Raw genomic sequence first — 27,623 nt, forward strand, 5'->3', positions numbered from 1 at the left:
CAGCTGTTACCATTTTTTTGAGGCATTGAGAGAAGGCAACAGAGCTTGAAAAATGAGATTCAGAAACAGATGACTGTGCATTCTGGCTCCACATCACCTGCCTGCTATACAAGAGCTGAACCTGAAATCTGCTTGACATTATCCACCCTTATTATTCTATATTTTAGTGTTAGTCTCATTCAATCAGGGAGCTGACCTAGAAGTATATGGAGAAAGCATTTCTGACACTGTGGGTGACAGAATTTGGAAGGCTACTGTGGAAGAATATAATTTATTTTGTTAGCGTTTTTTCAAAAGACTTCTCAGACACTGAGATGTATATACCAATTATGTGCACTCCTTCAGTGCCTCCAAGCTGTCATTATTTGGCTTTAACTGGGAATGTAAACAAGGAAATATATGCTCGGTAGGTTTTCTGATTATCATAACTCATCTGGATGTGTTTTTTCTTCATAATCACTTGAAGCTGACACCCAAATTTGAACTTAGAACTACTGCAAGTGACAGTAACATAAATAGATGCAGTCTCACTTTCAATTACTTAGAAATTACTACAGGTAAAATATTATATCTGTTTTTTTCACCAGTATTATTGACTCTAGATTTGGCCCTCGGGGTGTATATTTTATTTGGAATTCATTCTAAGCTGCATATTTAGGATATTTTCAATTTAACAACATATAAGGCATCTAGAAGAGAGTTTTTGCTTCCTGCAATAACAGGTAGAAATAAAGAAAATGTTTTATGCAGAATTCTATAGCCATTGCAACAGTAAATGGTAAATTTGCTGATCTCTATAATACTTGAGAAGCAAAAACTTGAAGCTAAATGAAAATACTAACAATATAATTGCTTAGCCAAATAATTTAATTCTAAGGCATTGAAATTTGGCTTCTGATGTAAGTGCTTAAATGGGAGCACCCAGCTTTCAAATGTGCACAGCACTACAAAAATTAGTGCTAACTTCAGCAAGTCTTGAGATACAGATACATCTGAAGAGACATAACAGAGGCATCTAAACTTAGACACTAACAGTTGTAAAATGCTGATCTAATATGAATAAAGAGGTTTTAAAATGAAGTAATTTCTGAAATAAATCTTTTTCTCTCTCACCATATCTGGGCTAGTCCAGCATGTGATGCTGGTAAGAGTGCAAGTGATGTCTGCTTGCCCTTTCCCTTGATGGAACTGGCCTTTTAAAAAAGTATTTTCTTTCCTTTGAATTAGTGTCTAGCTTGCCATTAATTAGTATCATCTGCTTACCATTTTGAACTTCTTCATTTAAGGGTCTCACCTCTTAAATAGGAAATTAATATGGAGCATTATAACAGTGTTCTGTGAACCTGTAGAGCCCAGATGTACTTTTCAGATATGTTTGGCTGTTTTCTACAGATTGTGGTCATTTTGGAGGCCCTTGATTTTAAGAGGCCATGCATTTTCTGAACATTTTTCATGCAGAATCATGTTTGCTATTGGCTCTTTGGCAATCCAGGACTGACTATCAGAAAACCTTGTGGTTTTCAGTGACTGGGTGTATAAAGAAAAAACCAAAAAAACACAGGCATGGTTGCAGCTATGGTGGTGGACCTGCAAGACTCAGAATCATAGAAAATCTGGCTGCAAGGGTCCTCTGGAGGTCATCTAGCCAAACTTCTCCATCAGAGTGGGATTATCTCCCCTGCTCCATCATCCATACCTTCACCTGCCTGATCTTTGAACACTTCTAAAGGTGAAGGTCCCACAGCCTCTCCCAGAGCACAGAACAGGCAACTTGGTCCAGTGCTGCTCTATCCTCCAGGTGAACAGATTTTGATTCTCAAGTGCAACAAGAATTTCCCAAGCCTCAATCTACTGCTCCTTGCATGTAATAGCACAATTATATTTGTTGCATGCAGAGGCAATGGCCAAGGTGTAGGGAAAAATAACCAAAACCACTTTGATCATTTAGTATTAAGGAAGTTTCCATTTTTAATGTCAACATAAAAGTTTTGTTTTTTTTTTTTTGAGGGAGCATGGGCTATTTAGTCTCTACAATACTTATCAAGCAGATAGAAAAATAACTTATGTTATAATTTTCTAATAAACTTCCAGTGCTTGTTAGTCTTCATCCAGCGTCCATTTTACATTGATACAGATTTCTTGAAGGTGCAAAAATTGCAGTTATCTCACATCAAATTGAGTTCTTTATCACTAAGGTTCTTCCTTAGTGATAGTCAAGGGCTTTTTCATCACTGTCTTTACAAATACTTTTGGGATCTCCATCTGGAAACACCAAGATGTTCTTCAGGAGTACATGAGTTATTGTTTTGCGTCTTGGTCTGTATACAACTGTATTCTTCCAAGCTTTTGTATCTCATTACACAGGAAACAGAAGCTGGATGCAGCACACACATGAAAAGTAGAACAAATGGTGTGTAATGTTATACACATAATTCACAGATAAGCCAGGTATGTTTTCTAGTTACCACAAAAACAGCAGATTTAGTTGCTATTGGCCATGATCCAGTAGATTAATGGTCAACCAGAAGACATTGTTCAATGACATCCATAGTGTTTTGCTCCTTTGCTAGGTACTGTTGTTAAAAGTGAGATGAAAAAAAAAAAAAAAAAGCCCTTAGTGTACCCACACCTTTTAAAATGATGTTTGTGTATCTTCAGCTGGCTCAAAGCCCAGGTTGCTTCTTCCCTCTTCACCATAAGGGTTCACCTCTTCACAATTTGATCCTGCTGCACCTCTGCTTTCTCTTGCTCTCCTGTAACAAAATTCATTTTATATTAGAAGGTCCCACTTCTGATCCAACTCCTTCTGGATCCCCAGAATCCCTGATTGTAAATAATACTGTGTTTAACTGGAAATATTTATATAAAAGAAATTGAGTTAGGTTTAAGAAGAACGGTAGCATATCTTCTATGATCTCAGAAACCCTGTTAGCGGAGGGACATAGAAAACCAACCAAGCTATATTTGTTAATGCAGTAATATTTTAAAAAATGCCATTACTGTACAGCCTACAATCACATTATAGAAAACTGCAGGTGCTGATAAATGTGGGCTGTTGGAGAAGGCACCATGTTCCCAGCAGGACATCCCCTCCTCCTTGGCATCCTGCAGCTCCCTGTGACCAAAGCAATGGTTAAACTGATGGTGATGGGGAAATTGCATTAAGCTGCCAAAGCTGTCATGTACTGGGAGACAGGGAGATGAACCTTTAGCTATCACTGCTGATGGGAAAGAGACAACAGGCTTTCATTCCTTAACTTGCTTCAAGTAAACTGCAGCCTAATCTGTAAAAAATCCTGATGATTCAATTATTGGGACATCTTCCAGTAGTCATGATCATAGTATCAAAAAATATTACTCACTTTTTGCGATCTCTCTGCCCAGTGATGATCAAGGCAATAATTCCAATGACAACCAGACTAATGACCACCCCAAATACAATTAACCAGATGGTTACTGGTGGTTCATAAGGTGCAGCCAGGGTTGGAAGTATTCCCACAAACTCCAGCGTACTGTCATCAAGTCTGAAAGCCTCATTCATTCGTCCTCGAGACATCCTGCCATCAAATGCAATTCAAAGAGTGCACATATTAATTGGAAGGAGAAAAACAGTTTTCAGTTTTTTATAAATCTTCAGCATAGCAAGGTTCCCCTGAACATCTCAGTTAAAAGGCTGCAGAGGAAGTACTGCTAAACCCAGTTTCCTTCTGGCATGCTAGTAACAACCATAGAGACTAAAACCCTTAACCGACATGTTCAGACACTGTACGGACTCAGACTTAGTCTTAACATTTATTAAATGAACTTTCTGATCTCCTTCTTTCTTTGTATTTTACCCTTCATTCTCTTTACCATTTCTTGTCTATTGAAAAGTTGCTTATTTATGCCACATAAAGCCACAACTTTGAACATCTTATCTGTTTCTCTCCTACAATCTTACACAATTTTAATTTGTGTGTTTCTCTCTGCCCTGGTGTATCATATGTGCCTTGTTTTTCCTTAAACTTCCACATCTGCTACTGAGTGTTAACCCAAGAGTTACTTTCATAGCCATATTCTTCTCCCTTAGTTCATCAACTTATCTCACTTCTTCAACTCCATCTCAGGTTGATGCTGCTTTTAGATTTGTGCCCTCTTCATTTCCCACTGCACATTATCCATGATCTTCTGCAGAGTTGCAGTTTTACTTATCATTTTTATAGCAATGACTTACAGTGCTGTCACACCACACTGCAAAAGAGCTGTTCATTGACCTGTAAGTGGGAACTAGCTCCTGCTCTGACCTATATCATCAAATACATCTGGTTGTCTTTCTAGTACACCATTATTCTGAAGTCCTTGTTAACAATAATTCTTGCACTGACTTTTCAAAAATGAGAGGAAGAACACATGTGTGCATGCATACATCATTACTGTATTCTGTATTTCAGGATATAAAATAGTTCCTGTTAAAGTCTGAGCAATTAGATCTGCTGGCAAGATATGATACAATGAGATGTGTTTTGGCAACCCCCTGAAGCATTTTACTTTGGCTGTTGTCCAAGATACCATCTGATAGATGGACTGTTTTCTTTCTGTCATAATAGTTTTCATCCTAGTATCTCTCATCCCACTATTTCCATTTTTTTTAGTTTCTTTTCACTGTTTCTACCTCAGCTGACTTAAACACTGCTTTCCCTTCCAACTTTCCATTTGGTTAGTTGGTTGATTTTTTTCCCCAGAAAGCAAAATCTCACCTGATGGCATTTTCCACGTCAGCTTTGGGCACAATATCAGTGATATTACCTGGCATGCTGACAGTAATGTAGAAAGAGACCCTTTGTGTTTCTTCCCCAACATGAATGTCTGTAATGCTGAAGGAAAAACCGATGAAAAAAGGTTATTTTCATTGTTGAGATGGCATTTAGCTTTCAATCTGGGCCAGTGAACAGTTGTGTTTGATTGGCATTACCAGGGGTTGAGTTTACACTGGGGGCATAGTGAAATCAGCTGGGAAGTGAAATCTATTTTCCTGCCAGAATTCCTTTCTCTATGTGCTAATTTGTAACTTGAGCTGGAAAGTCTCCCTCATACCTAAGACAAGTCTTAGTGTAATTTTCCATAGCACATAATCACTTGCAGAACAGAGAGTGTTTGGGGCTGATCTCCTGAATGAGGTGATTTATGAAGTACAAAGTGGAAAAAAAAGCTTTCTTCCTTATTTTTCTGGAGTAGATTCTAGATATTACATGGGTGTTGTTCTATAAGGTAATATGCAATAGCTTGAGTAGATAGCTTCTAAATATTATTGAAATACTTAATCAAAAGTGTTGTTTTTCTTACCAAAATCACTTTCAGGTGAAAGATTTTATGCTTGCAACTGAACTTAGATAAGATTAGTAAGTGTAACAAATTCTAGTCCTCTATAGTCAACACACTTTCTTTCCCTTAGCCCCAAACCTCTTGGAAATTCAGTATAATACACATACATTACTAGAAGTGTTTATTTCTAATCAGTCTACCTTCCCTGATATTTCTATATACATGTTGGGCACAAATTGTCAAGGTTCATCTCCATCTCTAATGAGCTGCAGGAGACAAAGCCCTCTTACCTAACTTTAGCACATTATTCCCTAACTTCAGGCTCCTGAGGGGACAGATCACATACCCAAGCTGTCATCTTGCCTTTTACAAACAGCTGATGTTTCACATTGTTTCTGTCAGCTCACATTTGACAGAAGGCACAATTAATCCCACCAGCTCATGCCATTAGCTGAGCAGAAGCAATGCAGGCATAGCTGGCACAATGAGGCAAGCCACTCACTCGAAGGCAGCTTTCTGTTTCTTCACCTCTGCGAAGTATTTTCTCATGGCATAGGCAACAGACGACTTGAACAAGAAGAGCTCACTTTCATCCCATTCATACTGCAGAAACAGAACAAGAGAAATTCCTCAGAGATGGCAAGAAATCAGGGACATTAAGAAATCGTTCTAAAAAGAAATAGCAACTGTAATGCTTGGCATGCACTTCAGTATTATTTATTTGTGCCATGATAGTACTTCAGAAACCAACCCAAACCCTTTATATCTGTTATCTGGGCACTGTGGAGAAAAATAACCAAGGAGGTATCCCTGCTGCCAGATGCCAGGCTGTCCCTCTGCAATCTCTGGCACCTTTATGTAGGCCTGCTGAAGATGCTGCAGTCCCAGCACACCTCTCTGTTTTACAAGGAGAAAAGGCATCAGCAAGGCTATTCCAATTAAATATTGTGCATTCTCTTTGAAGTTTAAAGATTGAATGATTTAGATCTTGTTTTAATCACATAATTTTTTTTTTTTTTTTTTTTTTTTTTGCAGAGCTGTTCTATTAAGGAGAAGAGCCTTTGTGGTAGAGTTGTTGTGTGAAGGTGGCTAATTTATTTGCTTGATGAGCTCAGGTCCTTGTTCATGGTCTGTTTTGGTAAAAAACTCTATGCATCAGTACTTCTGCAGCAAGCACATATTTGGTTTTTTTCCCTGGAGAATAGATGGGTGATATTAAAAAAAATATATTGCCTGTGTGCATGCTTCTTCTGGCCTGCCTTATGAGTCCAAAGTTATTTGCAGTGGAAGATAAAAACAGCTGCTCTGGAGCAGGAACCAAGAGCTGTACAGGGGGTAAAAACCACCACAGGAGGTGATAAAGCAGCCTGGTCTGTTGTGAAATAGCATGTGTGCATGAAGGGAAAATTCCCAGCTGAACTCTGTGGCAATACCTTTTTATTCCACCCAGGCATAGATTTGATTGTGTTTATGGTACCTGGGCAGGAAAGCCCATAAATACTGTCAATGACAGAAAGTCAGCTCCTTTCTTGAGCATTATTCAGGAAGGTGTGGTAGAAGGCAGCTCTGCTGTAACAGGCTTTATAGAACCTAGCTACATTTTTCACGTGTCCACCTCTTGACACTGATGTAAAATGAGAGAGATGTATAAATATCTATGAGGAAGACAGGGGGTTCAGGGATAAACTGTTTAGCTGGGTCTGTTGCAATAGAACAAGGATTAATTATTTTAGACTAAAAGAGAGTTGATTTAAATCAGTTACTAGGAAGGAATTCTTTACTGTGGTGAGGCATTGGTGAGGCATTGCCCAGAGAGATGGTGGAAATACTCAAATGTTTCTGGAAACATTCAAGGTCAGGCTGGGTGAGGCTTAAAGCAACTTGATCTAGATTAAGATGTCCCTGCTCACGGCAGCAGGGTTGGGCTAGCTTATCTTTAAAGGTCCCTCACAACCTAAAGGATCCCGATTCTATTAATAAAGGTCAGGAAAGGGCAGAAAGAACCCACTGCTGTCAGTCCATTCTGGACCAGGTCTCAGGAAAGGCACAGGTCTGAGCTCCCTTTGCAAGGCAAATGCCCCTGGCTCTCTCCTGCTGGCACAGCCCTGCACTGAAGCACCTCTTGTTACTGCTGCTGCCTCCAGCAGCTGGCACTGTTCACTATCACAGCTAAGAGGCCATTGGTGGGGTTTCTCAATTTTCTATTTATGCCCAACATCTTGAGGCTTGCAGTGCTGCTTTTTTTTTTTTTTTTTTTTTTTACCAGTATCTAATTGAGCTTAATTCCTCTACTGATGCTTTCTGTACTTAGCATGTTAACTTTTTAATCATTTCCTCATTTCTATAGCTTATACTTTGTCTTTTTAATTGCCACTATGCCTCTCAATTGCCTTTATAAATACTATTACTGGCTGTGTGGGCGGGAAGTACCTGGCTGGCTTCTGATCTGTGTTTGAGTCATGACCTCCCACACGGCTTCCCCAGGCATCTCAGGCACCACCCTACACTGTGCCTTACAGAAGCTGCTTTGCCTTCAGAGAGAAATGAACTCTGCCAAGCATCTCTGCTCTGTGACAGTGTGTTCACTCCAAGATCCCATATGTGATTTGAAAGACAGTGCAAGTGTGGCCTCTGATTCCAAAAGGATTTTTCATTGTCAAATACATCTAAATGCCTGCAGGCTTACAGCTCTCCATTCTCTAACATTGTCTTGTGTGACAGCCCTTTACAATGGGATCATACATATGGCATCAACCTGGTAGAGAATTTTGAATTCGTTTTTGGAGAGGGGTCTGGTTTTCAAGTGGCAGTCGGGGGCTGGTGCTCCTGGAACCATTTATTTTAAATATGACAGACCCCAAGGGATTCAGTGGGAATCCTGTAGCAGTTTCCCTCGTGTGGGCACTTTCCTAAAGCCCCAGCTGAAGCAAAGCTGTGGGTGTTTCAGCCTCATCAGCTGCACTGGTGATCCAGCAATGCTGCGGCTGCAGCTCTAATCTCATCAGCCTGAAAACAATTAGCAGGGTAATTGCGGCAGCGCAGGCTCTGGTACAGCTGGCATTGAGCCCATCCGAGAGTCTGGATGTTTAATTTGCCAGAACTTGGGGCTATTGAAACATCCCTGCTGGTCCCAGCCAGGGCTGTCACAGACTGTGTGAGTTCCAGCTGCCCTGGCTCCCAGCACAGCTGTACCTGAGCCCCAGAGCAGCAATCTCTCCCTGCCTGCTCTCTCCAGAGCTAAGCACAAATGCAAAGCTGTTTGCTGGCATATTCAGAGTGCTTTGTGCTGTTAGGTCAGGGCAGAGCAACTCAAAATACACCTTAAACAAACAATTGCAGGGGGCCCACAGCTTCTGTGCACTGTGAGCCTTGCAAAGCACCCAAAACACATTGCTCTGTGTAGCTGGGCTGAGATTCTGCCTGAAATTCCCCCTGCTTTTTCTCTATGCCAGTTCATGCATGTACCATTACCTGCTGATGCCATACCAGCATTCAGCCATTCCCTGGGGGCTCAGCAAAAGCACATTTGTGGGGAGGCAGAAAGCAACTGCATAGAAAAGCTTTCTTGCAAGTCGGTGATGTGAACTGGTTTTGAGAGGAAAATGTATGGCTTGCTCTTCAGAGCTTAGGAACCTACTGTCCACACAATAATTCAAATTAAGTAATCTGTATGAGATTGTTTTACAGCTGCTCAATTGCACAACAAAAGACTATGATGGCTAAAGGCAGGCATAAAAATGATATTAAGCTAAACATTAACCATAATGACTAATAAATGTGTTGTAATATGGAACCTTTTTATGCTGTTGATATCAGTTTTGAATTGTATCTAACTCGACTAGGCAGTCTAGGAAGCAATAAAACTCCAGTGTGGCTTGCGTGTGAGAGAGTGATAGAAGCAAGAGCATCAATTCATATGAAAAATGAGCCCATGGTTTGTGTCCTTGCTAGTGCAATAGGCTCAAACAAGCAGGTCTAAATGACCTGCCTGATGACATCCTCATTCTTGGAAAATTACTGATGTCCTGCAAGGTGAAAATGGCTATTAACAGAAATGAAGTGTCTGCACTTAAACCTTCTATACTGCCTCCATGAGATTAGCATAAAGAGGAAGAGTTAGAATAAGAAGTGAATTTTCAGCCGGGGTTAAGCAGATGGGCTAAGCCAATGCTCTGTTTAAAATCGTAAAAGCCATCTTCGGCTTTGATGAGATTTTTTTCATTGCTGTAATACATTTTATTGGACCAGCTGGTATAATTGGGGAAAGCAGACAAGCTCTTGGGAATGAAAGCCCTTCGTCTCATCTGAAACAGAAGCAGCTGTGCTGCACTGTCCCCTGCAATCTCAGTAACAAAGCTGTCTCTGCATCAGTGTAGGAGGGCAGGGAGGCAGCTGAACATATCAGGGCCTGGAAATACTACTGTAAACAGCCAAGCAAAAATCCACAGTGAAATTCTAACAGATGTCTTTTAGTTTGAAATCAAGAGCATTTAAGGACAGAGAGTGGGATCCATGAGCCTGCCTTTAAATGTGAAGTTAGCCACTCTAATAACTTCTGAAGGCAGCCACCATAGCCATGATAATGGCAATTAGAAGAAATCAAGTAGAAGCTTTAAGTGGAGACATCAGCAAAGCTGGGGAAAATACAGCCATTTTCAAGTACACAGGTTCCTCTGTGTTAGCCCTCCAGGCCTTTTCTGTAGGAGGCAAAAAATATTGATTGGCGTCTCTACAGAATAATAACTCATCTAGCTGAGACACCTTTCCTAAAATGGGCTCACTCAGAAGTTCCTCCACTAATTTTAGAGGCGGCCTTGACCACAAACTTAGACAAGACATCATATATGTGATAACCCTTCACCTGAGCTGATGCCACCCTTCAGACACAAAGATCAGCCATACCCTGACTCTTTTCCTGAGCCATTACCACAACAGCTCTGTTGCCCAAGCAGTAAGAAGGGTGCCACAGCACAAACACACTCACCGCCTGGTCCCCCAGAGCTGACTTCAGGCTGATGCGCACTTTGATGGCATCGCTAGAATCTGGTTCAGAAAGAAACAAGGGCCATGTTAGAGCTGCTGCAACAAAAAATCTCCTGGGAAATGCTGAAGTGGCTAAAGCTTCCTTACAGGTTTCCTTGCTCCCCTTGGAGAGCTTGGTGGGATTGATTTTGTTTCCCTTCAGTCACCTCTACTGCAAACACACCCAGCTAAGATGTCAGTTCCCAAGTCTGGTTTTGTAGCAGATAGAAGGAAAATTCCTCTCTCCCATCCCTGGGAATTAGCAGCTTAGGTGCAAATGCTGGTGCCTGGTTAGGTGAATCCCACTGTCAGAGACTGGCACAAGGCTGTAAGAGTTATGAGGCTCTCACAAAGATAACCCGGCTTGTTCAGCACTCAGTGTCACAATGAAAAGTGCATTTTTCCACAGTCTCCTCCTTTTCCTCCCCTTGAGCTCCCCTCTTTGACTAACGCATGTCAGCAAAACCACAGCAGTAATTATTTTTGTACTGGTTTGCCCCTACACCTGGCTCCCTGGACCAGTGGCTCCCAGCTCTGCAATACAGGCACACTGCTCTCAGGAAAGTGCCACATAAGACCAAGCTTGTGAATCTTTCTTCCTTCTGTAGAGCCATCCCACACTCTGAGTGCTGCCATCATGAAAAAAAAGGACGCCTCCATTTCTGAGAACTGGGTGAGGCTCTGACAAACATTCATGCTGACTTCTCCCGCTCTGGCCAGTCTTTTTTCCTGTAAAACTTACAGCTCAGTGATTATTTCCTATAATCCTGCATTTCTAGGCAGAATCACCTCCAACAGCTACGAGAGAAAGGCACTTTGCTACCCAAGGGTTGTGAAGAAGAACTCATGCCCTTAAATAACCCAAAAGCCATACGTACATGGTGTCCAGTCTGTTTTCCAGCCAACGAATCTGCCAGAATTGTTTCTTTTCAGCCACTCATATAAAGGTTCAAAGTAATGGAGCAAGGGAGCTGCATTCATGTATTTTTCTCCTGTTACACTTTCCAGTGCTCGAGTCCAGGGCTTGGATTTCCCTAATTCCAGCATTTGTCTGTATATGTGGAACAAGAAATAATATATTATTGCCATGGTCCATCTAGATGAGAAAGACACCCTGTGATCAGTATAAAGGTGTTCTTTGCTTCTGAATTCACTCCTTTCTCTCACTATTCCTATTAATGAAAAATATTTTATTCCCACAAACAAGTAATTAAACCTGTGATGTTTAGAACCTTATTGTACATAAATTTAGTCAAATTGTCAAAATGAATTGAGCAGGTATAGGATAAATTTCCAAGCTAGGTTTATTCTTGATACAACCTCATTTACTCCAGAAGCTTTGTTACATTCTGATTTATTGTATGTGAGAAATTTGCTTTGTTACCTGAGTTTCTGCCCAGCTTCAGTGGAGTTGCTAATGTCACATTTGTGAAGAGGGCCAGTATGGTTAGCTGCCTTGCAAAGTGCCTCCTGAAACTGGAACTGATAGATGGTGCGGGTGTAATACCTGAAGGAAGGGCAAGGAAAAGAGAGGGACAGGTTTATTAGCTGTCTGTCAAGGAAACCTGCAAGTTTTTGGCCTTTGTAAAGTTCTGCTGCATCAGCTGTCACTCCTGCTTGGGAGACTGCAGTGCAGGGAGTGAGGCCAGCTGATATTTACAGGCTTGGCTAACTCAAATCTAGCAACATGCCAAGATCAAGTGGACTAGAAGAGCCCCAAAACTGTTTGTTGACACATAAATTAGGAGAGGGTAGAGGTTTTAAGGTCCAGCTCTCTGCTCTGAGCCCTCTAAAATGAGGTAGCTGGGACACAGTGGATATCCAGGGCTGCATGTTCATGGCCCAAATGGCATGGGGCACAGTGATCCCCCAGGAGGCAAACACCTCATACAGAAGTGCTCCTGCTGGCTTGATGGCAGCATGAATATTTCCTGTTCAGCAAGAAGGCCAGCAGCCTCCTCACTGCTCAGAGATTATTACGGAACAACCCCTGATGTGCAGAGAAACACTCCCATTGAAATCAGCAACCTTCAGTCTGGGCTTTAAACAAAATAAGATTGGGTCCTGAGATTCTCCAGCAGATGTTTTAGGTAGCTGGGGCTTGTTCTGTAGACAAAACTTAAGTCAATGAATTAAACACTGCACTACCTTATGAAGGAGTAATCACTGGCCACGTGAAACAGCGTGGCAGCGTCGCAGTAGGTTTCGTCATGAGGGACTGGTTCCACAACACCCACTATGGCTCTCCTGGAGATGAAGGAATAACACAGGGTTTCTGCTTATAGACAATAAGCAAAGGCAATTTGACTCAGCTTTTCTTCTGTTTTGTCTGATACATATGGACACCTCTCACTTGCAAACAGAATTCCATACAGCTCCCAGTATCCCCAAGCGAGTTCTGCTCCACAGCTGGAGACCACAGAGAGGAAGCTATTTGGAAACTCATACAGCAAGGAAGAGATTTGTATGATGGCAGGGTGTGCAGGGATCAATTAGTGGTATAAAATAATCTGCAAGACATGAGGTTCACACAAACCACCTCATGCCCTGGGCCATCCTGAGTTTAGAGACCTGTATTTTGTTCTGGGCAAGGGCATGAAGAGGCTGGGCAACCCAAAAGGTTATGTCCTCCTATGCCACTGGGCTGGAGATAGGCTTTCTCTTTATTTTCCTCTCCTGAGACTGTCTTTTCTCAGAAACAAGCCCATGCCTTGAGTTCTGAAAATGGTAATAAGCTTCCAGGGAAATATTTTTCATAAACCTGTATTTCAAGCAGAGAGCTTTGCAGTGCCACTGCAAGAGATGTGATAAGCTTCCCTGAACAATTTGTCATTCTCTATTTCTCTGACATCTCTGCTACTTTTGAATACATTGAAGCTGATTGATTTTTACAGTGGGCCAGGACGCTTGCATATATCAACTTTTATTATAGATTCTGTTTGCTGATGGAGGCTTGTTGTTCATGTTCATGTTAGAGTTCAGGCTCCATTTTCAGCGTGGGGCTTGTTTGGTTTCTTTGCATTTTTCTGCCCTCATATTAAAACCAACCTGGGGAATTACAAACTTGAGTCTGAATCATATTTATTTTTAATCTTGTGCTCCAAGGTGCTGAAAATAGACTGATTGATGGGCATAATCTGAAAAGGCACCTCTAGCTGTTACTTGCCGAGGGAACTGTATTTTCTGTACTGAGAAAGGTGGTATCTTAGTACACAAGGAAGGAAATATTCAGTCTGAAATCTTTCAGACAATTTGCCTCCAAAAGCACTATATGGTGGGAAGGAAGCACAAAGCAGAGGAGTGTGCTCAAAGACTTGGTGGATTGAGATATGCATGCTTCTCTGGCTGGCAAGTACCATGAACTTCACTTTCCTCTTGTCCTTAAGGATGTGGGGAGCAAACCGGAGCGTGTGACCAACGAGGCTTAGAGAAGGGCTGTACTTTTGCTGTGAAGATGTCTTGGGGAATGTGTCAGGGGGACAGCAATATTGATCTGGAACGGGCCATGCAAAGGCCATGGGCTGTCTTTATCACGAGCTGACATGAAACATTATGAGACATTGTCTGCACCAAGCTGCGTATTTCCATCGAGCACTCTACTGGTATTTACAGAAACACCCAGACACAGATCCTGTCCTATAGGGGCACAAATACCCCAGTATGTTAAGTAACTAGGGTTGAGTTTGCAGGGTCATATGAAAAAAATCCCCTTTGTTTCTCAAACTTACTTCATCTCCCACCACCGTTTGGTCCATTCCTGCTGTGTAATCTCACCCCTAAACACCATCCACCTCCACTTCTCCAGCATGTAAGTAAAAGGCATTGTTCCAACAATCGTTAGTGCTTGTTTGAGCAGAAAGTTGATTTCAGTTTCTGAAGAGAGAAGCAGTTAAGGTAATGGTTATGGTAGCAATTACTATCTGATTAGATGGCTAAAGCGGTTTCCTTTAACAGCTAATATTTATATCTTGTCTGAATTACAGATTTTCACTAAAGAAAAAATGGAAGGAAGAATACTACTGAAAAAACATGAGATAAGATCATTTACAAAATGTATGCTGTTTTGTCTCTCTTTCCCCCAAACTGTTAAATAACCTAGTCCTTTGACATTTACATTTAGTTACCCATCACTGAGAACCATTCCAGTCTCTGAGGAATTCTGAGCTGAAGACATCTCAAAATGTATAAAATGTGCATTTTCATCCATCTAAGGCAGTGCTAAGAACCCAGATGAACTGCATTATAATGAGGGCCTACCTCTGTTGTCACTCAATATTCACTGAAGTGGGAGATGTAAATCTCAAGGTTTCAGTTTTGTTTGAACTGCTAAATACAGATCTTGATAGAGATATGTATGGATTCATGCAACAGAGATTGAAAAGAGTGTTGGAGACTCATCTAAATGAACTGTGAAGATTTAAGGATGAATTGCTCAATTCTGACAGTAGTGAAGTGCTAGCTATTTCTTTTTAAATTATTTAACAGCATTTTAAAGCAGTGATCCTTGCTTCACAATGTGATTTGGGGAAAAAAAAATTCTGGTAAATTAGAGGAGTAAGATTTTCAGAAGCCTGTCAGTTGACTGCTGGGTTTGCAGGCACAATATTCTGCCACAAAATAAGGCCAGAAAGTGCTTTCAGGTAAATGCATAATATTTATGCATTTATTTACCTCCATCATCTTGGAAAGTTGGCTCTAGGAGATCAAGAGATTTCAAGTGCTGAGGCGTGGCTGCAGAAAGTGCCATAATTTCACCCACAGCTTCGTGGAAGCCCTCGTTGGCGCCGCTCCTCAGCAGGTAGGGCTGCCCCGCGTACGCCATGTCGTACTCAATGTGGCCCATCTCGTGGTGTGCCGCCAGGAAGTCATCCATGGTCACTTTGGTGCACATCTTGATCCTACACACCAGAATAAAGTGTCTGTGTCAGAGAGAGAGTAGCCCAGAGAAAGGCTGACAGCCATTTGCCACAGCCATGGAGCGAAGCCCCTCCAGAACTTGTAAGTGCCCTTTGCAAAACCTGGGCAGCCACATCCTGGTATGCAGTGCAGATCCTTCTGCTACAGCAATGGGAAACTCAGCAAAACACCTTCAACCACCTTGAAATTGTCCAGGCAGTAAGAGAAAACTGCTGTTTTGTGAGAACAGCTGTTCCCTAAAACCTGGCAATAAACTCACTGTATGTGTGGGAGTGAGTAACCACCACCAATCTTAGTAAAAGAGTAATGTATAAAACACTGTGTGTTGGTGACTCCTGCTACTTCATCCTCCTGTAGGATTTACTATTTACTAAAGGAATGTCTTCCAAAGAGTGCTTCTTTTCACCTTCCCCAGACTGCTGAGGTGGGACACTGCTGTGCTTCACTAAAGCTCAGCTGTGCACCAGCTTCTTTCTCTGGATAACTGTGGGGACTGCAAGAGGGGTCAGAATTTCTCTGAGAAGTCTTCATTGTGTGGGAACTTGCTGTCCCACTTATTTCCCAAGTATCGAAGAGACTGATGGATTTTCATAAAACTGGATAACTTTGCTAAAGATAGACAGTGGACTCTCAGGAGATTTTCTGTTGCTACCCAGAGACCCACTGCCATTGCTGCAAGATGTGCAGTTGTCTGCAAATCTCACTGGTATCCACCTGCATTTCTGCTTATTCATTAAGCCCTAGAACATAGCTACTATTTCTCTAATTCATAAACAATATTAGTCACTTCTCAGCTAAAATTTGAGAGTAGATCTGGAGTAGATCTATTAGTAAATTTGAGTAGATCTTCACAGGAAAATTTATACAGAAAGGTTTACAGTCCCACAGGATCCCTGCTCTCTTGTGTTCCTTCTCTGTCTTTCCAGCCACGGAAAAAAAAAAAAAAAAAAAAAAAAAAAAAAAAAAAAAAAAAAAAAAAAGAGAAATTATAACTTAAGACAGCATGGTGCACCTCTAGTGAAAATACATTTGTTCTAGGAGGTAGTACAAAAAGGGGTCATAGCAATTTCAGTACCTGTAATCATTTTTGCCCAGGTCCCATGCTGTAGGATGGCAGACAACCTTCCTGTTGTCGGTCGGCTCTGTGAGCATGGAGTTTTCCCAGAAGCCGTCAGTCATTTTATTGAGGCCAATGGAAACAAAGAAGGCCTCAGCAGACTTGAATATTTTAATTGCATCCCATTTCTGGAACAGACAATGCCACCATTAACCTCTGCTTCTGCATGCAGCCTGTTCCCAATGCTCTGCTGGATATGGGGCAGCTGACTTCATATTTATTTCCCAGGAGCTTCACACCTACACCTGGCCTATTGAAAGTAAGTCCTGCCTTTGGCACTTCTGTGAATTCTGCTGGGAACTGGAATTAAGTGTTTTCCCTGCAAACAAAATAGGTTTCTGCACACAGAGGTTCAGCAGATAGCACCTGACCCAGACCAGAGGAGCTCTCAATAAAATATAAAATAAGACAAAAAATGCATTCCTGTATGCCAGATCTGTGATCCAAGCCTTCAGTCACTTCAGTCAGCCTGGGGACAACACATCTGAGGAAGTGGAGCTACATTCCCAGTAGATGAGCATGAGAGATTTCAGCCAGAGCCATAAAACCTGGCAAATGTATCTATGGGAGTTGCTTATCAGATTAAAACTGCATGGTTATGTTCAGAATAATTTTGCCATTCAGCAGTTTTATTATTCTTCCCAACAGGAGCTCTGCATTTACTGGGATGAGTCTCACAGAGACCTGGGTGGCAAACAGCTCATTTGGATGAAAATCCCAAATGGGGCACATCCACCAAAGATGAGCCCACCCATTGCTCAAAGGCTAAGTAAACAATGCTTGTCTTCTTGCAGTGGCACTTCAACAGACACAAATTTATGACTACAAGTGGGTCAGTAATGTAAAACAGAGGTGAGAATAATGCAGGCTTGTGCAAATTGCTAAGGAATCAAATTCAACTACTCCTTCTCTTACCAGCATAACATTTTCATGGAGTGCTGCCTAAGAGAAGAGAGTAGATTTCAGGTGAATTGCATTTCAGAAATCAAATTCCATCTAGTTCCATCAAATTCCCTTTAGTTTAAAAAAGGAGTAAGGCTTTGGCAAGACTACAGGGAATTATCTTCCCCCATGCTCCTGGTCTGGTAAAGGTGGTGGCACAGCTGTTAGGTCTACATATCTCAAGCACAGACCTTATGCTGCCATCCAGTTATCAAGAGATAACAGGCAGCATTGCAGTTTCTCTAGCTGTTTCCAAATAAACAAGACTGACAAAAACAAAACGGTGATATGCAAACTATTTGATTATGGTAATGACTGGCAAAGGTCATATTTGATACCAGCCACTCCAGGAGTCCTGAAATATTTATAAGTACAAAATATATCTCTTAATAGATAAGTGTCTCTGGGGAAAATAGACTTGGAGACAAGATTAAGAGGGTCAAAGAGGGTGGAGGAAAACAGAGAACAGCTAAAGGGATAGGTACAGGGGAAAATGCATAAACACTTAAAAGTGAAAAACAAAAATGGATGCTAAAAGCAACACTTTGTTGGCAGTGTGTCTGCCTGAGGGCAGCCATGGATTTCTAGAGAGCAGCTGATATGTTGTATGTATAGCATAATTTTTATACCCTCTAGATTTGCTACATAATGCATATTGCATAAAGGAATGTCTTACCTTTTCAACCATTGCAGAAGTTACATCAATGTTTGGTTTGGCTGGATAGGGAACAGTCAAGGCATACAGATTTGTCCAGAATCTACCCCACATATCACCTTCAGAAAAAGAGAGAAATAAAGAAATACTTTAAATTATTTATTATGTATTCTCAAAGGTGCCAGACAGGTCTATAAATTGTGCAGTGTCAAAAACAGGGACTCCTATTCATCTAACCAGGCCTGATCCAGATGTGTAGGGGAGCAGTTCTAGAAGGTCATGCATACGTCAAACTCAGAACTTTTATTACCCAATATCAGCAATTCTTGGATAATACAGTTTCAGGACTGATGACATTCCTAAAGGTGTATGAAAACGAAATATCCTTTTTTTTAGTCCACATGATTGTTGTGCCATGTTCAGGTGCACAACACTTATGGCAGCTTAATGCTGCATGATTTGAAAGCCACGTTATGAAATGTGGGATCTTAGAGTAAAATCTGAAAGGAAAAACAAGTGTCTCTGAAACTCTCATTTCTGAGGAAGACAAGTGCTACAGAGGGGAGGGAAATGTCCCAGCCAAGTGCTAGAATTTTGTGCTATGTGAGGTTTGGTGAGGATGAGCATACATGCCTTCCCTTCCTGCCACTGCTGCTAAGCACTTGTGTCATCTCTGCTAGGAATTTACGGATTTCTCCTCTACCCTTCTTTTATCTGTAAACTTTTTGGTAATATTCTGATTAAACAGTCATATTACTCTCCACCCATGTCTCTTGAAGATGACTGTCCAGTGTATAAAGTCAGGCCTGCACACCATGGATGCACTGACATACCCAGCAAGTGAGCAGGGAGGCCTCCTGTGGAGCTGATGAGCTTGGGGCCATACACTTGTCCCAGCCTGTGTCTCACGTAGGCATGCAGCTGCTCGTACAGAGGTTTTATCTGGAGGCAGAGGAGGAGAAGGAAACAATTTTCATTTTTCACTTTGCTCTACTCCTCTCATTGCTCCTAAACAGAGAGCGTTGAAGCTCTCTCTGACAAAAAGCCCCTGGCAGGTAACTGCACCCCAAACCTGCAGCTTGTCTTTGCCCCCTGCCTCAGGGCTCAGGCACTGAGACCAGATTCCAGCCACAGAAGTCCTGCTCAGGTATGAGTGAGGGAGCATTGCTAACTTTTGAGCTGGAGTACCAAGGATGCCATCTACCCCATGGACCCTACCTGGAGGAGAGACATGGACCTGCAGAGATCCCTCTTTGGGGACCAAGATGGTCCTTGAACAGCTACAGAGGTAGGAAAGTCATGTGTGTCTCCTCACATCTGTTTCTGTTAAACCCAGGTAGACTGAGATCAGCCAGTTTAAAGCAGGTTTCATCTTCATTCATAACATCAGCATGTGAGCCCACCACTTCAAAACACAACCCTGAAACCCAGATGAGAGCTCTTTCTGTTTCTACCTGCTCAAATGTCTTCTCCACATCTTTGATCAGCTGGTCACGGCTGTATTTGTAATTTTCTGGAGACTTTGCTTCATAATTTGCTCTCCAGTAGTCTCCATAGTCAGAGTAACCTGTAAAGCATGGATGCATCACGTGAGGACACCACATGTGGCACTGCTTAGGTCTGCAGAAGTGCAGCTCCCTGTGGATCCCATGCAAACAGACAGCCTTCCCTAAAGCAGCAAAATTCTAGATAGTTTGGGTTTAGCAGAGAGGAAAAAGACTCACTGAGTGTCTCTCTCATGAACATGCAGGTATGGGAGATTTCCAAGAAATTCAGAAATTGATGTCATGGTTATCTGCTAGTAAGGGTCATTCCATCTGGAGATGGAGGTCAAAGGAAATCAGGAATGCTGACTGGAGTTCCTGGGGCTATGAGGGACAGCTGCCTCTGCTCAGGCTGGACACTAACGGGTTTTCACAGAAGGCATAAACTGGTGAACACTGAAAATGGGCCTCCTCTTCCAGAAACTAAACCACCAGGACACAGGCAGACACCAGAAGGGAAATTCAGCTCCCAGTTCTATTACATCTTCCAATCCACTGAACTCCATCAAGCCTGGAGTAAAAATGGCTGCTAGCTGAAATCTCATCCTTAGTGGTAAGGAGGAAGGCCATAATGACCACTTCTTAATGTTTGGCTTTTTTCCCTGTCTTGCTATTTGGGCCATATTTTCTTATCCAGCTCCAGCCTGACAGATTTTGCAAAACAAGGAGGAGGGGAAAGCAGGTGATACAGCTGCAGTCTGGCCAGGAGACAGATGATGTAGCTACTTCACAAGCTACCTTAGAAGACCCCAAAAAAAAAATTAGAAGGCAGCTGCTATTGTTCCTTGAAAAGACAGTTTCATATGATTTGTGTGGAGATCTCAGACTGGAAGCATGCTTCCCTTAGCACAAAATCCTTTTTGAACACCCAGCTGCACCTGCTGTCCCAGGCCTACCAAATCTGATCATTCCAGCTAGGGAATAATGCTTATAAAATTACCAATGACTGTGGCTGCTCAGAGAAGGTCAAGGCCCATAGGAAAGAGAAGATGTTACCAAAACTCAGCAACACTCAGAAGCTGTTTAAATGGAGTGTGCTTGTCCATAAATCACAAATGGATCAGTTCTGGGTGCTATGTAATGAGGGGACTGATGCATTATGGCCCTTGGGAAAAGTGCCAACAAGGAAGGGTGCCAACAAAAAGGTACCTCTTGTTCCAGTCTGGGAAGAAACCTCTGAAATGGTCAATGGAAGTTGTCTTCATTGCCTCTTACTGTGAGACATGCACACCAAGAGCAAATTATGTGTAAATTATGTATGTGTTTTGAATTCCTGGGGAAATTGGGTAAGACTGCAAGATGTTTACTAGCTTCTGGACATGAGAAGGGGAAAAAAATAAGGAACAAAAAGAAAATTTACTTACCATTAAGCCTTGCAACCTCATTTTCAAGTTCAACATACTCTTCATATAATGGTCTCATCATTCTGCCAACATCAGCTCTCCAGCCTTCCCAGGCCCACAGTCTCTCATAATAATCAGTGCTGCCAGACATAATAGCATCCAGACCTGTCAGAACAAAAAAGTAGGTACTAGGCTTTGAAAAAGCAGAATTTTTCTTTTATAACAGATAAACTGAAGTGAAAGAAATTCATGAACAGAGAAGAAAACTCTTTGTATTTTCTATACTGAAAGATCCCATTATTTCATTGCATCCTTTCCTAATTTAAGGTTTTCCTCATGTCTTTAAGCATGGAGCACATCCATAGTCTCATAGACTCATAATCTCTTAAATGCTTTCTCCACATTAGCTTCCCTTAAGTTGGTAGAATTCTCAGGACTGGCCTCAATACAACATTAAGTCCAACATGACTGAAGACAGGGAATAAAAAATATATTTTCTGTGATATAGGCAAACCCCACGTGATAGGCAGGCTGCCAAACAAACTGAGTAGCCCTCCCAATTTTTTTTTTTTCCACAAACAGGAGATAGTACGTCTCGTGGGCAAAAGGTCCAGTGGAGATGCCTGAACTGCAAGGTGCAATTAAATTATGACAAAGCTTTAGAGAGCAGAAAATATCTGTTGAAATTACAGCCTGTTCTTTTGCAGTCAGGAGCCACACTTTGTCTTTCTCTTTCAGCACCCTCAGGGTGAAGAACACGGTAGAGGCAGTGGTTGGTGTCATACCTGGCTCCAGCACCAAACACTCCGATGGATTGTTGATTTTACAGACAGTCCCAGTGCTGTAGATGGTACTCATTTTATTTAGCACAGTGCCCAGCTGCAAGTTAGATGCAAGACAACCTGTTAGAATCCCACTCTGTGCAAAATAACAGCCAATTATGCTAATTCCTTAAAAGCTAGAATCAACACTTCACCCACCAGCTTAATATTTAAGCAGATGTTTGAGCTCAGGAGAGATTAATGAAAGAATTTGCCTAAATGCATTACTGAACCAGGTCTAGCTGGAAAAGACAGATAATCTCCCAAATATATGATATAACCTACAGGTTCTTAATATCATTCAGACAGAGCTCTGGATTCAATGGACACTGACTGTCATGAGAGAGCTGTCAATACACAGCAATATAAAAATAAAGTTATCAATGTGCATCCATAAGCATGAACACACATAAACTTTGCAGGGATTTGTGGCTTAGAGTGGCAGCCAAAAGGGCCCCTTTGGCAGGTGCTGCCAGGCTGATTGTTGCCTGTGGGTGTTCACATCATATCACATCACATCACATCACATCACATCACATCACATCACATCACATCAATCACATCACATCACACTGATTGCATGGATCTGCTTGGACTCCATCACAGAGAAGCCGTGGTTCATGTCTTGGGCCAGCTGAAGGCCAAAGTGCACCTGAAATCATTCAGCTCTATCTCAGAACCTATGCTATGTAGCTTTGGTTTAAATATTTTTTAATGTTTCCACATCTTCATGTCTCAAGGATAATATGTACCACTTTTAGCTTTCCCTTTAGGACTATGAAATTTCTCACTTAGAGGTTTAAATCAGAACTCTGAAGAGCTGTCACTGAGAAGGGCAATTAGTGAGTACCTCAGACTTTACCTCTGTCAGCATTAAAATAAATCAGTGCCCAGGCAAATTTTTGTGTCAGTGAAGAATACTTAGATATTCTTATGGAACCTCATCAGACTGGATAAGAAAGTCACTTTTCAAACATGAATTAACAACTTCAGCCCCAAAGGCAATTATCTAGGAAATCCTAAGTGTCTTATCAGGGAGGGTACTGAAGACCATATCTCCTCAACAGAAACAACATTACCATTAGTGCACTGTTGTGATCCAAAATAAATACATGTTTTCATGAACTGCCAGCAACATAATCTGTTTTTCAGAAACACATATTATTTGGATCAAACAAGAAATCCATCCAATCAGCTTCTTCCCTTGCATGGTGATCAGCACTGCTGACCTTAGCAGATAAATCTTCTTCTTCTCTAATTAGGACTATAGGATCCTGCACTGTAGGTACCCATGACTCAGTGCTATGTTTCAATTTGATCTTCAGCAAAGGGAAAGTAATTTAATTCTCAAGTGTTTGGTTATAGATCCCTTTTGAGTTTGCATAGCTGCTCACTCCTATTTAACATACATATACCTGCCTCTTAGGTGAACTTGTCAGTGCAAATGTCAAATCTCATTAGGATTCTTGACAAATCTTGCTGGCCTTCAGCATCCTTCTGTGGAACCCTCTCCATTGTCAGGCATCCTAGGGTGCCCAGTGCAATGAATATTCCTTCTTTTTCCCAGTGTGATAATGTACCAAGTTCAGAGAAAGAGAGACTTCCTCCATCTCCACCTTTTTGACTCATTGAATGGCCTTGTACCCATCTCTTTCTGCTCATTGCCCTGGGTCTGGACTTCACCAAGCACCACATGTCCTTTCTTGGTTTTATGGCTAATCCAGCTATAAGTGCAAGGGCTGCTCTAAGGCGTGTTTGAAAAATATTCCATGGCAAAACTGCTGACAGAAATGGCAATCAGCTTCCTAGGCCAGACTACCCACAGTCCTGTATTGCTGTGAACACCTAGAACAGGTACACTTCCATATCATACACTGCATCATCCTAAAACAAGCAGGGTGGTGACAGCACCATGCCCTGGCTTGAGGCTGCTGTGGGAGGCGGCTGAACTCACCCTCAAAAAATTATGAACTACATTCAACAACTTACTCTGTTATATTTTTCTGGTGACAGCACAGATGATCCTCTTTCCTGGAGAATCTGGATCTGGAGCTTGGTGGGGTCATCTGCAATGCTGTCTACTTGGAAGGTGCTGGCATTCCTGGAGGCCTCCTCGTAAAACGCGGACCACCTGGCATCCGCCTCGCTCTGCAAGGGGGTCACAAAAACCTGAATTAATCCCTCCAAGGGAGTGGAGTGGCCTGACGCACTCAGTGGACAAAAATATCACTTCTAGGAAGAACTTTTGTGAAGAACTTCATTGTGAACTCCATGGGCTGTGGGCTGAGCACTTGCACCTCCCTGTGAAATAGCTAGAGAGCTTTTTGGCTTTTTTTAATTCACACATCCAGATAAGCATTTTTCTTTGGGAACAGCAAAATTAATGACTGTCTACTGACACCTTGGTTGTTATAATTGATCCAGCATCACTTTGCTGTGTCTCCTGCTATTCTAAAGCTCATTTTCTTCACCCACCTGTGAAGAAATAAGCCAGGGCACAAAGAGATCTGTAACCCAGATGTTAATCCCCATTTCTGCTGCAGTAGCAGGAACACTCAGCTGCCAAGATAGTGATACTGAGTCTGTTTATAAGGCAAATATTACTTTCTTCTGAAATGCTGGCAAATAAAAGATTATATTTGGGCAAATGAGGCTCTAAACTGGTGACCAAATGGGGTGTGCAAAATCTCAACATTTTGCATGAAATTGCTTTTAACACTTCCACAATTACAGGCCATGATATGTGAAAGTCCCAAATTTCCGTTCACAAAGTAGTAGCATTAGAACACAATTTGGAGTTGGGACTGTCTTATTCACCTTTTTCTAATATGTTTGTACACTTTTTAACACATCAGCAGCAATTCCAAATGGCAACAAGAACAGTACTAATTAACGTAGGTCCTCGGGAGAGTTTATTTAATTGCGTTTACGCAAGAGCTTCCCAGGTTGTGGATGGGGCACCTGTAACACCCATCTCTCCCTGCTGAGGGGTCTCAGAACTCAAATGTCATACTGTGCCTGAGGAGCTCTTTCAGGCACCCTTCACCCCTGTGCAACACACCAGTAAGACCAGCACTCTGTGCAGGGCTGTGCCCGAGATGTTCAGCCCCAAATGTGACAGGGGTACAGCACCCACTGCTGCAGGCTCCAGCACAGAGTGCGGTGACAGATGTAAAGCCACGATAATCCCATCCCCACATCTCCTCCATGGCTGCAGGAGAGCAGCCATCACTGGGAGGCTTTCCAAACTCTCCCCTTCATGGGAGCAAAGAGTCCTGACACTCCTCAGCAGCTTGCAGAGCCCAGTGGGAAAGAGCTTGATAAGCACCCAGAGAAGGGCACTGCTGTGCCAATGTGTTCCTGAGCTCCTTGTCCTGAGCAGGAGCAGGGAGGTGCCTCAGGAGTGGCAGGGCAGGAGAGGGGGCTTGTTGGCTACAAAAGCCAGGGGAAAGCCCAGTTATCTCGCTGTCTGATATTTCCACAATTAGAGGAATTTGTTGATAAGTCAGAGGAATAGTTGTAGGGCTTGTGACACAATTTACAAGGAAAATGGATGTGAAGGAGCCAGAAGGGACAGTATTCATTAACTCTCCTCCAGCAGAATGGGAGGAGGGGAATCAGTGGGTTTATTGCCAGCCTGCTGAAGATATTGAGAGAAAAAGTTCTCTCTGAACACTAGACTAATTGGCTTTATTGCTGGTATCTCCTCATGTATTTTATTATCATCTCATTAATGCTGAAAATACTATATAGGGCTTTCATTTTATGTGTTTGGAAACATTACAGTTTAAGTGTCTGGTGCCTCGGAAAAAATTCCAGATTGACAATGATTAGTCATTAGGATTTCTTCCAGCAACCAGTCTCCTTGCTTTAATTAAGAAATATGATAATTAAAACATGTTTTAATTAAGTTATATGACCACAAAATGAAAGACCAGCCATTAGGCAAAAATAGATGTAGGATGTTCAGCTTCATTTTTATGCTCTGAATTGTTTTCTCTAAGGCTTGAATTAACTTTAAAAAACATGCCACTTCAAAACAAAGCAAAAATCATGGTGGTTTTGTTAATTTTGAAAGGCCTTGAGCTTACAAGATCCTGAGTTGAGGCATGGCAATACCAGTAACCAGCCAGACTCTTGACAAATTCTTGCCTAGAGACACCCCAGGGCTGGGGCAGACAGAGGTTGGTGTTGAGAAGCAAGAACTGTTTTGGAAGACGGCATAAGTAAAAATGCTGTGGTCCTTCCTGCCAATAGAAATGGACTTTCAAACCAACATACAAGACCACTGTAACAGAAACTCCACTGCTGGCATTTGCTAGTCTGTGATCTCACTTCATTTTTCCCGCTCTAATACCTCCAGGCAGTCTACCAACAGCCCCGACTATGAGGAGTGATGGGGGCAAGGGGAAATGTTCACCAGTGGGTAACTGGTATGGGCCTATAAATCCATCAGCAAACATTAGCAGAATGCCTGCATCCAGAAAATATTTGCATAGTCACTGAGAAGTAAAACAACTGTGTGTGTCAGTAAAAAGCCCAGTGTTTATCTGGTCTTAGGGAAGGAAAGTTGGAGACCTGAGCCCATGTGAGTGCAAGATTCAAATCCTGTTTCCTTGCACCACCCCAGGCCCTTGGAGAGGATCTTCACCCTCAGGATATGCCCTCTCCAAGAGTAAAGGGAAACACCACTCTTGGAAAGGGAAACCCCAGAGAAACACTATACCAGGAGTCACTGGTGGTGTTGGACTCACCAGAAGAAAGCATCTCTCTCCATCCAACACAGATTTTCAGGATGAGCATGCAGTGCTCCCTTGCCTTTTTCCTCCACTCACTGGAGTGACCTGAAGGGACAGTCAAGCTTCTGGACATCCCTCTGCAGTGCAGGCAGTCCAGGTACTAACCCAAGGCTGCAGAGGCTGGTAGTGGCCCAGGCACATCCAGTAAGCATTGCTACATTAAAGCAAGCTCCTCTACCCTCCCCAAAATGAAGCACAGCTACCAAAGTAACACTCCCATTTCAGAAAAGCTTGGTGGAACCAAAACAAACCAGAAAGTGTTAGATTCCTAAGAGAACAGTAAGGATGCAGGATGGAGCACTCACCATTTTATTGGCATTCTCCTCAGTGATGTTGGTGTTGTAGTTCCATGAGGCAATGGAGTTCTCATAGCTGATATTTTCTGCCCTCCTGTTAAACTCTTCTAAAAACATTTGGGCTTGTTGTGTGACATCCTGAGGGGTCACAGCAGCACTCAGGCCACAGAGAAGCCAGAAGTGGAGCAACATATTCATGTTCAGGATGAGAACCTCTTCACTAAGTTTCCTCAGGTAAGATCCTCTGTTGGCCTCTGCCTCATCAGCCTTCAAGCATGGCCACTGTGAAGAAGAAAGGCTGAATCCAATTTGCTGGACCTTTTATGGGTTTTATTCATTATAGGAGAGAAAGGAAAAAGTTTTTTATAAAAAGCCAAATAAACAAATGTCAATAATTAACTTTGGAAAAACATAATTACTCCTGCCATTTTATGGCCTTCTTATAAAAGGCTTTTACTTTTGGTTAATGTTTCCCAAATGTGCTGTCAATGATACAGCTGGTTACTTTATCTATAGCCTACCCCTGTCTCTGGTAGCTCAGAATCTGTCAATCCTTTAACAGGCTGGTGATAAGCTGTAAAAATATTTAGAAACTTCACTGAAACACCAAGCCAAGAACCTTAACTCCCAGGCAGGAAGAAACCCCACTTAGTCTGAGATAGGGTACCTAGTTGGGTGTTTAGGGCCGTGTTTCTAAAGGCTTTGCAAAGCCCAGGTGATTTGAGGAACAGACCTCATTTTCAAAGCAATCGGGGCATATAAACCTGAATTTTAAATGTGTTCACTGAGCCATCAAAAAGCAGCAAGAGACTTTGTGGGATCACAGCATCTTGTGTAGAGACCTAATCTGAACTATAAATCAACTG

At 42.1% G+C, this 27,623-nt stretch overlaps 1 protein-coding gene across 1 annotated transcript; it reads right to left on the reverse strand.

Annotated features, from left to right (window-relative positions):
* Positions 1-2,001: 2,001 nt before the first annotated feature.
* ACE2 (angiotensin converting enzyme 2) lies at positions 2,002-26,958 on the reverse strand. The gene is made up of 18 exons (XM_021532351.3): positions 26,767-26,958; positions 23,652-23,810; positions 21,627-21,720; positions 20,863-21,006; positions 19,409-19,521; positions 18,788-18,896; positions 17,976-18,073; positions 16,316-16,485; positions 14,995-15,221; positions 14,052-14,196; positions 12,472-12,570; positions 11,708-11,830; positions 11,202-11,374; positions 10,286-10,344; positions 5,804-5,904; positions 4,737-4,853; positions 3,363-3,557; positions 2,002-2,753 (listed from the first exon to the last, which is right to left on the reverse strand). Exons 1-18 carry the CDS (start codon positions 26,953-26,955, stop codon positions 2,633-2,635), a joined length of 2,436 nt encoding a protein of 811 aa, XP_021388026.2. The 5' UTR covers positions 26,956-26,958; the 3' UTR covers positions 2,002-2,632.
* Positions 26,959-27,623: the final 665 nt, after the last annotated feature.

This window comes from Lonchura striata, chromosome 2, assembly GCF_046129695.1.
Source record: "Lonchura striata isolate bLonStr1 chromosome 2, bLonStr1.mat, whole genome shotgun sequence".
Classification (NCBI taxonomy): Eukaryota; Metazoa; Chordata; class Aves; order Passeriformes; family Estrildidae; genus Lonchura; species Lonchura striata.